The sequence below is a fragment of the Eriocheir sinensis genome, chromosome 14 (genome assembly GCF_024679095.1).
Source record: "Eriocheir sinensis breed Jianghai 21 chromosome 14, ASM2467909v1, whole genome shotgun sequence".
Classification (NCBI taxonomy): Eukaryota; Metazoa; Arthropoda; class Malacostraca; order Decapoda; family Varunidae; genus Eriocheir; species Eriocheir sinensis.
Genome location: NC_066522.1, coordinates 17,598,195 through 17,615,681, shown reverse-complemented (window position 1 = coordinate 17,615,681; position 17,487 = coordinate 17,598,195). Strand labels below are relative to the sequence as shown.

Below are 17,487 nucleotides of genomic sequence, written 5' to 3'. Positions count from 1 at the left end.
CTACCTGAGCATTGTTGAGACTGCAAGGTTACACTGGCCACGTTAAATTTATAAATAAGCCCCTCTCTCCCTTTCCCTATTAAGTGTGTATCATTAACCAATCCACAAGGAAGTCGTGTCTCATCTCCAACTCAAGCGGCATGCAATTAGTGGATGCTGGAAGGAGATGAATCAGACTATAGCGAAACCAAATTGTCAAGTCCGTTTTGGCGTTGGCTCCCGCTGGTCCATTTCTCCCCTCTTCTCTGCCACACAGTCCCAACACCTATTTTTTCCTCTCATATGTTACCTATAGCTTACATATGAGAGGAAGAGATAGGTGTTGGGACTGTGTGGCAGAGCAGAGGGGAGGAAAGGACCCGCGGGAACCTACGCCAGACCGGCCTCAGTATATTTGGAAGACCATAGTAGATGCTGGGTGTGTGTGGGCGGAGCTTGCTTGTGAAGTTTGCGTGAACAGAATATAGTGAAGGTGACGGTGAAGGAGACCAGCGCTGTTGTTCTATCAAGATGAAGAAGCCGGCCTCCTCCTCCTCCTCCTCCTCGTCCTCCCCCCTCACACACGGTCGCCAGCCATGCACCGCCACTCGTCTTCCTCCTCCTCCTCAAGAACGGTAGTTTAATAAGCGAGCGGTAATAAAGTAGCGGTAGGAATTGCAGCGCCGCCATAACCGGAGGAGTTGTTTTAAATTACGACAGTTACATGGAAATTATGAGACGAAAGTTTTAAGCAGACTCTAGTTTTGTGAGTAACGCCTGAACAGTTATAGACCATAAGCTCTATTTACGGCGGGGGAGGGAGGGGGGAGGGGGGGCTTCTTGTTTGGTACGCAGGATTTCTTTATAGTAGCGTCTGTCTTGCTTTATGAACTCCTCCTTGTCCCTTCCCTCGTCTCTCTCTCCCACACATACATACACGCTGAAACTGTCACTTTTATATACTCTTTACCTTTCACTCTGTCTCTCTATCTCACGCTTTCCTTTGTCTTCTTCCCTTATGCCGTTGAGACCCAAACACACACACACGGATAGAACACCTGCATTTTGTCGCTCCAACGAACGTAAAAAGACAGACGTGTTGGGTTTACGGCCATTACCTGGAAGCTGATATGCAATCCGACCTTCGTTTGCTTACTCGCCCATGCTGATATTTCTTACGAGAGATCTGTTTGTCTGTCTGTCTGTCTTTAGTTCTTTCTGTGCCTTTTCCTCTTTGTGTTTTCCCCATCTGTCACGTGTCATCTTATCTCTTTCCCCTTATCTGTCTTTCTCTCTTTCCTCTTGTCCGTCTTTCTATCTCTTTCCTTCTCTGACATGTGTTATCTTACCCTCGTACTGTCTGTCTTTTTTTTCCTCCTCTGTCTCTCCGTCTCCTTCCCTCACTGTCATGTGTTATATCTTTTTTCCCTTTGTCTGTCATCCTCTTCTTCACCTTGTCTCTCCTTTCGTCTCTTGTCTTCTATGTGTTATCTATCTTTCCCCTTCTTTGTCTCTCTCTCTCTCTCCCTTTCTTTATCTTCCCCTCTTTCCTTCTCTGTCGTGTTATCTCTCTTTCCTCTTGTATCTCACCTTATCTTTCCCTCTGTCTGTCTCTCCGTCTCTTTTCCTCTTTGCAATGTGTTATCAATCTCTCTTTGTCTCCCTTTCTTTTCCTTTCTCAACCTCTCCGTCTCGTTCCATATCTGACATGCGTTATCTCTCTCTCCTCCTGTCTGTCACCCTGTCTTTTCCTCTGTTTCTCTCTCTATTTCCTTCTCTGACATCTGTTATATCTCTCACCTTTACTGTCTCTTTCTTTACCTTTGTCTTTCTCACCTGCTATAATTATCTCACCGTCAGCATCACCACCCTCCCTCCCTCCCTCCCGCCACCAGGTTGTTATTCTCCCTCTCTGTGTTTCTTCGTCGTCTCGAGTTTCCTAATATTTCCCCTTAGTGTCCCTCCGTATTAGGTTCATTTGTGTTCTGTCCCTCCGTATTAGTTTCATTTGTGTTCTTTTTACTGTTTTATGTTATTGTTTTATCTTCCTCATCCTCCTCCTCTTCATCCTGCTCCTTCTCCTCCTCTTCTTCCTTTTTATGTGCTTATGTTATTGTTTTATATTCCTCATCCTCATCCTCCTCAGCCTCCTTTTCATTCTCCTCTTCTTCCTTTTTGTGTAATGTATGTGTATGTGTCTGGGGAGGATGACGAAGTGAAGAGAGTTAGACAGACAGGCAGACAGACAAAAAATCAGCACCACATCAATTTAGAAGGAAGGAAATTGAGGACAGGAAAACGCTGGAAGGAAGGGTATGGAGAAATAAAGATCTAGCAGGAAGGAAGGAAGGAAGGAAGGAAGAACGACCCTCTCTCCCACCGGCCCGCTCGCCCCCTCGCTCGCTCCCTGGAGAACACTGGCCCCGAGTCACTTCGAGATGCACAGTGTTAAAAAGTTATAATTGGCAATAATTTATGATGGCCGGAGGTGGTGCCGGCGGAAAGAGTTTGTGTTTCTCAGTCACCGCGGCAGACAGACAGACGGACGAGTGGTAGTGTGACTGGGCAAGGGGCGAGGAGGAAGGGCCGGCAACAGGGAGAAAGAAGGATGGATAGAAGAAGAGACAGACAGACGAGAGGTAGTGTCAGTGGGTAGAGACTGAGGAGGTTGCGGAGACGGAAAGGAGAGATGAAAGGACAGACAGACGAGACTGGGGTAGTAGGTGAAAGCTAAGAAAGGATTTTGAGGAAGGAAAGAAAAGACAGGCTGTTATGTAGTAAGGAAACTATGCTAAATGGAGACTGAAGCGGTACAGAAAGGGAAGAAAAAGGACTGATTTATAACGAAAGAAAATACTTGTTAAGATGAGTAACAGATAATGGAGGCTGAAGTGCTATAGAAGAAATAAAAGGAAGAAAAGATAGTTTATGTAGTGGGAGGGAACACATGTTAGGGTAGGTAATGACGTAGGGCGTAATAGAGGCTGAAAAGGTGTAGGGAAAAGCTACTTACAACAAGTGAATAGGTATACGTGGGAGGAAGGTTAATTAAGGTAGGATGCGTGAGGGAGATGAAGGTAAGGTCAGGTAAGGTGTGGGAGGGTAGTTCAGGAAGAAGGCAAGTATGTTAGGTAGGTTAGTGAAGGTAAGGTGTAGGAGGCTGGTTGAGGAAGATGTGAAGTGTGAGGAGGATATGAGTGAAGGTAAGGGTAAAATAGACTCGTTTAGGGAGATGGCAAGTGTGTTAGGTAGTAGGTTAGTGAAGGTAAGGTAAGGTTTACGAAGATAATAAGTAAGTAAGGTATGGGAGGCTGGTTGAGGAAGATGTGAAGTGTAAGGGAGATGAGTGAAGGTAAGCAAAGGTGTGGGAGGAGGCTGGACCAGGTAAAGGTACATCTAATTTAGGCACACTGGTATATTCATCAAAGTAGGTACATACACGTCGGGACTCTTAAGGTCAGGGTGTAACACGGCGGTGGGAGGAGGTGCAGGTGAGGTAACGAGTTGTGGGAGGCTGGCGGACAGGTAAAGGTAAGGTGCAGCGGGTGTGGGCGTAATTAGAGGGTGGAGCGTGTGAGTGATCGAGAGTCATTACTGGACTGTTGGACGCCGGCGGGACTGGGAGGCGTTTTAATCCCCGCCTGTTGTTCCTGCACCTGAGCACACTCGCCTCTCCCCTCTCTCTCTCTCCCTCTCTCTTTCCCCTCTCTCGGCTCGGTTGCTCTCTCCGACCGCGCTCCCTCCTCTCTCTCTCTCTTGCAACTCCCCACGGTCTCCTCCCTCTCTCAATTTCCATGCCTCAGACTTTCCTCCTCCTCCTACTCCTACTCCTATTATTACTACTACTATTACTACTACTACTACTACTCCTTCACCCTTTTCACTCTATCCACTTTACGCATCACTTATCCTTTTGCATTCTCTCTCTCTCTCTCTCTCTCTCTCTATCTATCCAGTATATATTATTCTGCATCTTCTCCTTTCTTCTTTCTTGTCCCATTTATATATTTCTACATTCCATTCTTAGTTTTTTTTCAGTTATTGGTAAGCCTTTCCTTCTACCAACGCTCCTCCTCCTCCTATTATTTGGTTCCACACATATATGGTTTGTCTGACCCACTCACCCACTCACCCACTCAGCCTCCCACACCACGCCACTAATAATGCCTTCAGCTGAGCACCACTACCTTCCTTTCCCACCTACCCCCACCATCCCTTCCATCACTCCCTCCCTCCCTCCCTCCAAACACCAGGTAATTCTTTTTCTTCGCAGTGGATGCGGCGGGAACTGGGTCGTCCATCATTTCCTCCTAGCCACACACACATTGTTTCCCTGCACGCGCACTCCTGGTTCGCTCTTTAAATAATCAAAGCGCGTTAGGTTGTTGTTAGAGCGAAAAGAGACTGTTGCCGAGTGTTGCAAGAGTGTTAGCTGAGAGCACTGAAGTTATATGGACCTGGCCCTCGCGCACTGGTCCCTCCCTCCCTCCACACACGCACACACACACACATGCGAGGGGGAAAAAAGAGCCTGCGGTTGTTCCTCTGAAAGACTTGCCATCAGCTGGAATGACTTTGAAATGGTGAGCAGGCAGAGGCGCAGGGAAAAGGGATGCAGACCGACAGGAGGAGAAAGGGAAGAAAAGGCAGGTGCATGGAGGCTTAGAGAAAGAGACACACTAAAGGGAGGAAAGCTTTAAGAAGGGTCCGCCAGAAGATACGGAAATGCAAGAGGTTTAGAGGAGGACATACCAAAGGAGCTAAAAAGGTATTAAAGACATAGAGGAGGGTACACTGTAATGAGGAGAGAATATTACTTAGAATTACGCAGTGAGGAAAGAAGTAGGAGTGAGGGAGACTATGCTATGGACACTCTGGAATAAGGAAGATTAATAAAGGTTTCGCAAGTAGCACACACACACTATGAGAAGCGGAGGTGTAGGAAAGGCTCGGAAAGGGAGACACGCAAAGGAGAAAGGTCCATAGAAGAAATTTTATAAGCGAACATAAATACCACGAGAAAATAAATTAAACCAGAAATCTCATATGTGACGGAAAACAAAAGCAGAAATATGTACAAGATGATTAATATCCTACACTACTAATTCGTAAAGTATAGAACCGTGTATCTCCTACGTTGAACACAGACCTCAAAGCCCATTACGCAGCGGCCTGCCTCGTACGTTCGCCGTAGATGAGTAAACATTCTCACTTTGGTCCAGCTGAAGCGTGTAATAGAGAGGGCACAGGACCCCACCCGCTCACCTGCCTCCCTCTCTGTCCGCGCTGTGGCAAGTGTTAATGGCTCCTCATTTAGATTATCTCTGCTCGTTGTGCGGCGCCTCGGCCAGTATATAACCAGTGGTGTTGGCACTAGCGCGCTGCATCACCCGCCCAGCGCTAGGAGTGGCCGTTCCTCGTGAATTAGGAATGTAGAATGGATCAGTGCGGCGCGGCGGAGGGAAGCCTGGAACAAGGGCCGTGCGAGGTCTGATCGCTGAAGTTGCTCAGCTGTTTAGAGTTACCGCGGCAATGACCGATCGTGTACGTGTGGGATGACCGCGAGAAAGAGCCTTAGATTATAATGTTGATTTCGCTCGAGGAGGAAAGAAAGCCTGAGTCGTCTGTAAAAGTACTCTCCATTAGGGGTTATCGCAGCAATGACCGACCGTGTACGCGTGTGATGACCAAGAGAAGGAAGTTTAAATTATCATGTTGATTTCACCATTGGAGGAAAGAAAGCCTGAGTCGTTTGTAAAAGTAGCAGCAGTTTGGAGTTTGAAGAGAATGTATACAATGGAAGCGGCGAACTTAATTAACCAACGAGTGTCCAATCACCGCTAGTCTCGTTGTGTTGTTGTTGTTGCTGATGCTGGTGCAATTACATCGTTTGCTGTTATTGTTGCACCTACAACTATAATACCACCGTTCTACTCTAATTAATACATTTAGATACAATTTTAGTGAAGAATATGTAGTTCACCGCCTTATCTGCCACTCCTAAACCGATACTTCCTGTCCTTCATCACCAACAGGACACTTGATGGGTTTATATAAGCAATGCAAAAGATAATCGTGTCTGCTGAAGGCTTCCACGTTCTCCTAAACCCTTCTCTCCTTCCATTCAAGGCCGAGCGCCCCTTGGCAAACGGACGCCATGATCATGTTTGCACCGCGAGGCTTAATGTCACTTTTGAAAACAATTAACCGGCGACAATGTTCAGACTTTGCCGGGTCTCGTATGCAGCTTAATGGCCCGTGTGTGTGTGTGTGTGTGTGTGTGGAGGCAACGCTTCTCTTCCACTCTCCTCTCTCCTTTCCTCGCTCCTGCCCTCTTCCCCTTCCTCTCCTCTTCCTTTCCCTCCCTCCTCTTCCTCCCTCTCTCCCTCTCTCCCCAACACCTCCGGGAGTTCTCGCCATATTACTGTAGTTTATTCTGGGGTCGAACTTCATTTTATGCAAACTATGCCCTTAAAACTTCCAGGAGAGTTTTAAAGAAGTTTTGAGCAAGATTCTGCTGGTCTGTAAGGCAACACTTTCTGCCGCGGCGCGCACGAACTCGCTAACCGCTCATAATATGGAAGGTGATCATTTGCTGACAGCGTGTTAGAAGGCGACTCTCATGCAGCTTACGTGTTGGTGTGTTAAGTTTGTGTAGCGTGTTTGTGTATAGAGGTTTCAATTTCTCTGTATTTTTTCCTGTGTTTGTGTTGCCTCTCCTTGTATGCGTGAATCTATGGCTAACTGTAGTATGTCTTTATTTATAGACTATTATGTTACAAACTGTCTCTGCTTTTATGTGCTGGTAGTTCAGAATTTGCAGACGTACATTTCTGGGCGTAGGGGAGTTAAATTACCGTTTTCAGGGGGATAGGTGGCCATTTAAGGGGAATAGGTTAGGGATAGGTTAAAAGAGGTTACCATGTTTGTTTAGTCTGAGGCCAGATAATTACATGACTTTATTTAACGAATCTATGGTTAATTTAAGTATTTATTTGTTCAGACTAGTTGTTAGAAATCGTCTCTTGGCTTTTTAGTGCTGGTAGTTCAAGATATTATGTGTACGTATATTATCTGGGCGTAAGGAGTTATCGTTTAAGGGGGGTAGGATGCCATTTTGAGAGATCTGGGTTAGTAGTGATAAGGTGAGGTTAAAATAAGGTAAAGTTGGAAGCACACGCTGTAGGGATTACCATATTATTAACTCTGCTTTCTTTAGTAATAGGCCAGACAGGAACTTATATATACGAGAACACGACGCATCGCTTTACTAACTTGTTTTATCGTCCAGGAGAGAGAAACTTTCACCCGTGTATCGTCTCGCTTTTCCTCTGCTTTATAATCTTTCGTCGGGTGAATAATGCATTTGACGAAAGATATATGAGCGAAAATACCTGCCCCGACCATGAGCATGAGCCTGGATTCGCTGTTTGTTTGTGTGTGCGTGTGTTTGTTAGGCATCTTATCAGTAAATATTTTCGCTCGTGAATTTTGCGCCAACTTTATGTAATTAGAGTAGCGGCCGCTGAAGCTTTATCCCGCGCTGGTGTGTGTGTGTGTGTGTGTGTGTGTGTGTGTGTAAGGAGAGGGGTTGTTATAACTGGTGGTGGTGTTGTTATGTGTTATTATTATCATCGCTAGTGTCGTTTGTTATTGAATGTTGATGTTTTTGTTGTTGTTCTTGTTTTTGTAGTTGCTGCATTTGCTATTGTTGTCGCTGTAACTACTACTACTACTAATATTACTAATACTGCTACTACTACCCTTACTTTTATTACCACTACTACTTTTACTACTACTACTACTACTTCTACTACTACTCTTATCGTTACTACTACTACTACTCTTATCACTGCTACTACTACTACTACCACTACTATACTACTACTATGCCATCACGAATATTACGCAAGGTTGTTTTTTACATAAATATAAATATAAAAAGGCGCTGATATTTGATCTTAAAATGTTGTCGTTATTTGTGCCATTACGCCATCGATTCCGTCGCATAAAAACATGAAAGAGTAAACGTATTTTTCGGGCGTGCAAATAAACTTTGATATTAATCAGGGGACGCGCGCCCCCGTCACCCAGCCTGGCCGGCCGCGCTCCCCTCGACTGGGTGGGTGGGAGGGGCTTTGAGGGGCGAGGGGGGAGAGGGGGGGCGAGGAGACAGGACCAGGAGATACTAACTTTCCTAAAATTAAGGTTTGCACTTGGTCGACGAGACTTCCGCGTCGCCTTATAAACCCCCCGAGAGCGCGGCACAAGGTTATTGGAACATAATTTACTCTAGTAGCCAGTAATAAGAGGAAGGAGCCAGGTCTCGGCGGCCCCGCTCGCCGTCACCCCGCCCGTGGCCCCGCGATGTGTCGGTATTAAATATTTAAATGCCGGGTTTTCTCATGAATATTTTCCCTTGTTTACATGCTTAAGGGAAAGTGTTTTGATCCGGACTTTTTCTGTTCAGTGTTGTCTCTTGAAGGGATGCCAAGAATGCCGGCGTGTGTGTGTGTGTATTCATGTTCACCATCATCAGCATCATCAGCCATTTCTAGTTCACTGCTGGACAAAGGCTTTTCCCAACGATTCCCTCCTCACTGTTCGTATAGTTCCCCCTGCTCTTGGCTCTCTGTCCGCCTTGGCTTCTACAATGCCTGGGTTGGCACTGTGTTACTTGGGTTGTCTAATTGTTGCCAGTTTTACGCATGCAGTGACTTGCCGGGATCCATTTCTTATTCTAAATTGTCATTAGAGAATCCTCAATTTTTGCCTGCCAAGCTACAGCAGGACAGTTCAAGGCTAGTCGACGTTGGCAATTATTGTCTGGTGTGAAAATTAGTTGCCGCTCTCCTCAAGGTTTGCACGAGGAAACGCGGCAACGAGCAAATCAAGAAGATTGTTCCTTTGCCTCTGCTTCAATTTTTTTTTAGGTATCTTACGACGCCGTGAGGCAAAAAGTCGCTGAGTGCGAATGAAAGTATTCTCCAACGCTATTATTTATTCACATATGTAAGAAAGCGCTCCAACCTGCACTACAAGTTGTGAAGCAAGTCTGACGTGCTCTCTCGTCTAACATAAAAAATAGTATCAGGGAAATGTGATCAATGTTTTCAGACCAGTGTGATGAAATGGTCACTTCATAAAATATAAAGCAAAATACTTTGAAACTCGGCGTGCAGTTTCAGGAATCGTGGCAAAATGACAGAGAAGAAACAGCTGTGACAAATTTCTGTGGGTGTGTTGGGGTGGAGGGGTGTAGAGCCCCCCCCTCCCCCCTCTCACCCACTCCCAGTGATGGGGTGGGGCGGGGGCGGGCGGTATTGGAAGCTCACGTCACTCTTTCGAGCATTTTGTTCAATAATTTTAGTAAATCAACAAATATGGAGAAAAATCATGTGGTTTTAGTTATGCATTTTTCAGATTAGTTCTGCAAAGGCTATTTAACCTGGTTTATGAGCCGAAAAGATTTGTGATTTAAATGGAAATTACAAAGTATAGTCTGCTGTTATTTCTGTTGCTTTCCTTATTAAGTTACCTTGTGCAGCACACACACACACACACACACACACACACACACACACACACACACACACACACACACACACACAGTTTTAATTAATAGGGGTAATTATTCCTCTTCATGTGTATATATGTAACAACTAAATACACGAAGAAAACAAAACAAAAAAACGGAACCATCAGCGTCCAGAAAAAAGATACCGCAAAGTCGTAAAGTCACGGCAGTGCAGCACAGTCTCTTCACCTCCTCCCTTCTTCCCCCACAGAGCCGGGCAGCGCGCCGAGGAACGTCCACGTGCGGCCACTCTCCTCGTCCACGATGGTGATTCAGTGGGACGAACCGGAGACTCCAAACGGACAAATCACGGTAAAGTTTGTTGACAACTTGACATCTGCATTATCTCTTCAAGGACGTCCGTTCAGTGGAGTGTCTATAACTAAGACTTTGTAGTTTCATGCACTCTTTGAATGAGTTCGCTTACGGGTTCGTGCGTTCCGAAACTTGACTTGAAGCGCTGCTCTCACGACAACAGCTCTTTTAATATCCAGCATCACCATCTGCATTTTCCTATTTCACTACGCCGTCATCCTCGTTTCAGAAGCTTCATTATGTATCTTTGTGTGCCCAGGTTACCAGATCGGGATAAGAATCAGAACCAGTATCCTAATCTTCTCAAATAGAAAATGCACAACATATTCATTGGTATTCATAACATTATTTTGCAAGCTGGAACTAATCGTGTATTGTCTATGCAGTCTGTGGGCATTTAGGCAAGGCAATATCATCCTTGAGAGGAGCTTAAGTTGGCCCGGGCGCCGCGGACAATTGCTTCACTCCAGAGACTGAGTTAACAAATCTTATGAAGGAGCATCAATCAGGCGACTTAGCAGGCAAACTCACGGCACATTAACAGTCAGCAGGAAATTAAAAAAAAAACAGCATTTGACAAGGGTAACATGATTTAAAAAGCTGAGAAAATCTTAACGAATCAAAAGTAACGAGAAAGAAAGGTAGGAACCCGTGAACATATCCGAATCCGGTGTTTGAACGATTCGCACACAACAACTGAACCCGTCCCGCGGAGTGAAGTTAAGACATTATGTTTACGCGCAAAATCTTATTGGTGGATAGTTCTAATGCTCCATTGATTAAATTTTACATAATGACACACCTCTTTGGCAGCTTATTTCACTACCATTCTTTCCTCAGGGTTACAAGCTGTACTACACCACCAACCCGTCCCTGCCAATACAGTCCTGGAAGAGTCAACCCGTGCAGGACAACAAGCTCACCACCATCAGTGACCTCACGCCCCACACCATCTACACCATCCGCGTCCAGGCGTACACAGGCATCGGGCCGGGGCCTCTCTCGGACCCCGTCAAAGTGAAGACCCAACAAGGAGGTAAATGTTCTTCAGGAGGCCGAGATGGGGAGCTTCAGGGTGGGTCTTCTGGCTACTATTGGCTTCCCTTGGCTTAGAGCTGTGGCCAAGTCATTCAGTTCATTGGAATCAGTAATGGCTAAGCTGGTTTGATGGTGTTGGTCTTTCTCAGCATCCATGGTCATCTGAAACTGAAATCTTTAGTGTAGTTATAAATGTAGATCATAATTTTAGTCACCATATATAGGTCTCCTGGATTGCTTTGGGCTTGACAGAACTCATGCCTCAATCAAATCAAAGCAAAGTGGAATAGTTGGGAGATTTTGATTTGTTTTCAGCATAATTCAAATGGCAAATGAAACAATGGCATTAGTTTGTCTGAAAAATAAAGACAACTGATTATAGACCCCATAACTCAAAAACTATGTATTTGCGACGCATTTCATGTTTACCGCCGCATTCCCCGCAATCTCAAAGGCCTCCTAGCCAATTTTGGTTGTGGGGGGTGAGTATGGGCAAACACTAGAACAATACCATAATACCTAATTTTTGTCTGTTTTTACAGTACCAAGTCAACCAACGAACTTGCATCCCTCCCGAGTGACTGCAACATCAATTGAGCTAAGCTGGACCAGGCCATCACACCAAGGAGAGAACATCATCTCTTACGAGCTCTACTGGAACGACACAAAAACAATGGTAACGTAATGCGGTACCGTGCAGCGAAGGTTAACAACAGTAATCCCTGCTGCAGTTGTCAGTCTTGCCAACTGTTGAATGATTAAGGAAAACAACAACTTCTGAATAATTTTCCACCACTTAAACTTGAAGTCACCGGGCAGCAGACTCTCCCACTGAGTGACTAATTCAGGGGCATTAGGAAACTGTTTCCTTGGTTCAGTGGTTAGCATTATTGATAAAAAGCAAAAAAGTATTTGGGAAAATTTGAAGCAAAATTTGTTTAATAATAGTCAATTTAATCACTAGTAATTTCCCAAAAAATATAAATTAATTTATTTTTAATTAGTAATCAGTTGGTCAGTTTAAAATTTAAGAGATTTTTCATGATATTTTTTTGCTTTCATGTATCATCTTGGAATTATCTACATGTGCAAGTAGGTATCCTAGTTATTAGTCATTAAAATGCCAAGTCTCTTGATGCATAATTTAAGAAAGAAATCATACTACACTTAAGTTCCTTACTCCTTGTCCCTTCCTGATGCCCAGGTGCTATTCAAGGCAAAAATCTCACAACTGGCATGTAATTACTTTGGTAGTGTATAATGACACACAACCCAATCACAGGCTGAGTTTGCTGCAAACATCTCTTGTAATTCTATACTTTTTTGAAGAGCTGTGTTTTTTTTTATTTTTTTTATTATTAATTTTCATCCTATAGATGATGATAATTGCATACATAATTAGTACACCATTTACCTCAGACAGGTGTGCCTTCTACTCTCCCGGCTCATTTGTTATCTTTGTTCTATATAAAGTTTTGATAATGAATAAGACCACAAGAAGGGAAATACCTTCAGCTCAATATTGCACAACCAAAACTACTTTGGAATCTAGGTGGGAAGAACATGTCTGTCTATAGATGAAGTCAGGCCAGACTCCTTTCCAGCAGTCCTTTTTCATGAATTTATGATACTCCTTATACGAGCTGTTACCCAGGGTTTACAAGTTATCCTCCCTAATATTCATATATAAAAACACAGACAAATGGTCTGTGTTTACAGTCAGTCTGCTGTTCCACTCAGAACTACTCCAGCCATCCTTGTGAAGCACTCATTCAAAATAGATAGGTTTCTTGTCATCCATTTACATACTCCTCTGATATCTCATCTTCTTTTCATTCCTCTTCATTTTCTTTATTTTCTTCTCTTCCTCTTGGGATGTTTCTTGGTTTGTATTCTTCTTTTAACAACGGAAGTTTTGTTTAGTTTAACCTCTGCTGGCATTAATCTTTGGGTGTATCTTTGTGCTAATTGTCACATTAATTATTTTCTTTACAGACACAGGACCAGCGTAATATACCTGAAGGTGAAAGCTATACCCTGGAGGGCCTCCAACCCAACACCGTGTACAGCCTGTGGCTTGCTGCTCGCTCACAGAGGGGCGAAGGAGCTGCCACTGCTCCCACATCAGTTCGCACTGATCAGGACAGTTAGTACAAGCACTGTCAGCTCTACTTTATTTTTAATTTAGACATCATTAAATATTTAATATTTCATTCTTTCTAAAAATCATCAACTATTTTCATGTTTTGCAGAACCAGGGGCCCCTCCTAGTGACATAAGGGCCACTGCAGAAGATTCTGAGAGTATAAGGGTTGAATGGAAGCCTCCGCCCGTGGAGAAGCAGCACGGAGACATCACCTATTACAAGCTCATGATCGTCAACAACACACGGCCTGACTCGGATGCTTCAGTCATCACAATTTCAGATCCTAATGAGTTTGAGTACCTCATCACCAGCCTCAAAAAATGGACAGAATACAGAGTATGGATGTTGGCTGGAACAGTCATAGGTGATGGGGTCAAATCCGATGCTCTGTTTGTTCGCACTGATGAAGATGGTATGTATGTGTGTTATTTTTCAAGGCACAACAATGAATGATGAGGAAAATAATAAGCTCTTGCATTTGCAGTAATATAGATTCAAATATACTAATGGAATGATATTGTGTAACTACTGCTAGCTAAAAATTAATAATTGCAATATATAAGTAGCATACTAAGTTACAAACGTAGCTTTGAGCAGCATTAATTATCTCTTAACATTGAAGGAATTGCTTTCTATTAGAAAATTGTGTATCTCTCTTAAAAATGGAACAGCAGAAACATACTCCACATACTGAGCAACCTGTAACTTTATCCTTCTTCACTGCATGAGCACCATGCACAGTTGAAATGCACATAGATGATAAAATTTTAATAAGGCCATCACTGCTCAAACAGATGAACTTTTTTTTCTCATATGCCCCTGAGGCTGTCATGCATACATGTCCAAAGATCAATAAGAAAAAGCAACCCCTGGTAGGAGGCTGTCCTATGCCTGGAGAGCACTGTTGGCAATGATGGCCACCCAACTTTCAACTGTACACTCTTCTGTGCCCCATTTCTCCTCAGGACAACATCAAACATGCAGACTGTAAGGAAGGGCAAAATGAAATATACGTATTTACTTACATACATGAACAGGTTACTGGGAGGAGTTTGGAAAGGGTTGGCACATGAATTTACTCACATCAAGAGTTTTTTTCTAGTTTTGTGGCATATGAACATTCAACAAGTATTTTATGCAAAAGAAAATGCATGAGGCTCAGAAAAGCCACAGCAGCTGGTTTTCCCAGAAAACATTTTTTACACTTGTTTTATGAAAATTAGGTATGATAAATACCAATAATATATATATATATATATATATATATATATATATATATATATATATATATATATATATATATATATATATATATATATATATATATATATATATATATATATATAAAATAGCATATCAAGCTGGACATTGCCAAATTACAGATTTGGTGATGATTTATATAATTTTTATAATTCATAGTTTTTTGTAGCATATAATTCTTTGAAGAAAGCATATAGTAGAAGTATTATATGGTGAGCTTAATAACAAAGGCTTTGTGAACCAACATCAAGCTCATGAACCAATACCATATTCAGAACACACGCAGCCATCCTTGTCACTTTTGAGGCCACATGTGTTGTAACAATCCTGGTCTGCACATGTACCTCTGAGTCTGCATGAAACACTACAGATTTGATATTCCACACCACAGTTATGGATGACCCAAAGAGTCCTTTATATAATTCTGGCATTCTGATATTGAGGGCTCGGGATAGAAATATAAATCACCCCGTAATTATTAGTGCTGAATCCAGTTCTAGTACTTTGTGGCAAAATGTGTGGTGCAGATGTTCCAATAGTAAGCCTCTCGCCAATATCTAACAATATTGGACCAAGAAAGCCAGAATTATTATACTATTCCAAACTCCAGAATCACAGTAGAATTTGATCACAACTTTGACATCAAAACTATCTTTACAACCTTTCATGAACCTATGCCAGACTAACACACTTGTTTCCCTGCCCCTTACAAGGATACATTAGTAAGTACAAAGATGCCCACATACGGATAGCCATGCTCCACTGAACATTGAATGGTCCCCTTTACAACATTGAAAATTTTCACAAGAACAGTCACATTTCTCTCCCAGATCAGACCTGTAACAGATTGAATCATGTGAATATTTTACAAAATCAGTCTCATATCAAGCGTTGCCCAGAGTTGCCCCTTCTTGAACATAACTAAACAGCTCCTTGACCTTCCTCCTGCTCTTCTCTGTAAACACCAATGGCTCACGAACCCGAGACACAGTGCTATACCTTCTATTCTTCTGTAATTATCACACTTTTGAACAGAATTTTCCTTTCAAAGCAATCCACAATAAATACAGATTTTATACTAATGCTTAAAGATATTTAATTGACAAATTAAATAATCTTAAGCATGGAGAAAATTCACTGATTTTTAAACTAACACAAATTCTCACATACTAATACAGAAGAATACAAACATGCATGTACTCTGATAATATTGGGTATCTGAAGCATATTTCACATTAAAGAGTCACTTCCACCCTACAGCACCTAACTGTCTGTGAAGCTCCAGCCTTGAAAAGAGATTGCCACTGGCTTTGTTTTGAGGGTTACAACAAACTGCTTTTAGTCTCTCTGTAATCTATGATGTAGATACATTTTCTGATTTAAAATGATAACATTGGGAAATTGCTTTAGCAATTGCTGATGTTTAGTAACAAGTATTGCACACTATAGATTGTCTTCCACACCTAAACACACATGGTTTTCAACTTGCCAAACAGATTCTGATTGTAGTTATGTATCTATGAATTGAATCACTTTGCACCAGTAGACATCATGTAGTTGCTGCTCAAGAGGGTGAAAGCACAGTATCTGCTGTAGGGTGGCCCAGCCCTGAGCCATGAGCCATTGTGCGTGTCAGCCCCAAGCACCGTGTAGTTGGTTCTGTAGAAAGTTTTTATTTTTCTGGGGGTTATCTTTTTTTCCTTTGTCTCTAGTTGCTTGGTTTCTTTTTTATTTGCAAAGGCTTTACACTCACTGTGACATGCACCAAGCACCACACGCCCCTTCTGCTGATAACTTACAGTATTCTCTCAGACCTGAGCTTGTTTCTATGACTTACCTCTCTCGTTTCAGTCACTTGCATGCTCTTTTATATCTCTTACTCTATTCTTACTCTCGTCTCTACACTGATGCCAGAAGATATGTTGAATGGTGTAAACAGACTCAGTTGGGGTGTTGGCAGGCTATTGATGCCATTGTTTCCTTTTTTTTCTCTCTTGCCTTCCATTAACAGGCCAAAGTAAGTATATGAGGGTTTGTAATGCTATGTAGATGTGGTGCTAGTAAAGGCTGTTTCTTTTTGTATTGTAGTTTGTGTATTTTTTCTTAGCTTCTGCTTCTAACACAATCTTATTTCTTTATGCACCTTCCATATTACGAATAAATATGTCATCTGTGTCGTCATGTGTATTTTTCTTACTTTTACCTAAGAATATTTGATATCAGTAATATAATCATCCTCAACAGCATTGATGAAAACATTTATTTAGTTGAAAATACTACTTTTGTTATTACAAATGAACATTGTCACTGATTTGGACTACAAGTATATTCCCTTTTCCTGGCAGTTGTTCACTGGCTGACAGTGTGGCTTGCATTCAGTCACTAAAAGCTGGCAAATAACAGTGAAAATGTAGCTTTAACATTTACTATAATGTATGAAAGTGATCATGCATATACATATTGTATTGACAATGCCTAGAGAGTAATATACTCATGTTGCCTCTGATGTACTTCACAACCAAAAAGAAAACAAATACATATGGTATGTAGGCAACTAACATGTATGTATGTACAGTATATATATATATATTATATATATATATATATATATATATATATATATATATATATATATATATATATATATATATATATATATATATATATATATATATATATATATATATATATATATATATATATATATATATATATATATATATATATATATATATGGGCACATGGTGCACCTCCCGAACGTCAATCCTGCTCACAGGGTTGTTTCTGTATGAAACAACTGTGAGTGGAGGAGACCAAGGGGACACCCTCGTAACACGTGGCTGGGGCAAGTCAGCTGATTCTGCCAGGAGGGACTTGGTATGGTCAGGGCAGCTGCATGGGAGCTTGCTCGGGAGAACCGCTGGGAGTATGGACGGCGAGTGAGTGAAGCGACTTGCCCCTGGGTGTATGCTCCCCATTATTTCAAATTTCAAATTCAAATATAAAAATGTCTAGTTCAAATAAGAAAATCAGAAGTGAAATTAACTTGTATTACAAGCTTGTTCGACATTTATGGGAACTCAAAGGATAAGAAATTGTCACAACTTGCTGATGCTTTACATCCTTATATTTCACTGAGGTGTCTGCAACTTTTCCTATGATGTATGTTCTC

General features: G+C 42.3%; 1 protein-coding gene across 3 annotated transcripts in view; it reads left to right on the top strand.

Moving 5' to 3' along the window:
- Window positions 1-17,487, top strand: part of LOC126998583 (tyrosine-protein phosphatase Lar-like) — a 275,996-nt gene that overhangs the window by 238,987 nt on the left and 19,522 nt on the right. For all 3 annotated transcript variants that reach the window (XM_050860410.1, XM_050860409.1, XM_050860411.1), the window contains 5 exons: window positions 9,768-9,868; window positions 10,712-10,907; window positions 11,452-11,585; window positions 12,905-13,055; window positions 13,162-13,467. In XM_050860410.1, coding sequence (XP_050716367.1) covers window positions 9,768-9,868; window positions 10,712-10,907; window positions 11,452-11,585; window positions 12,905-13,055; window positions 13,162-13,467 — 888 coding nt within the window. The remainder of the gene's footprint in view (window positions 1-9,767; window positions 9,869-10,711; window positions 10,908-11,451; window positions 11,586-12,904; window positions 13,056-13,161; window positions 13,468-17,487) is intronic.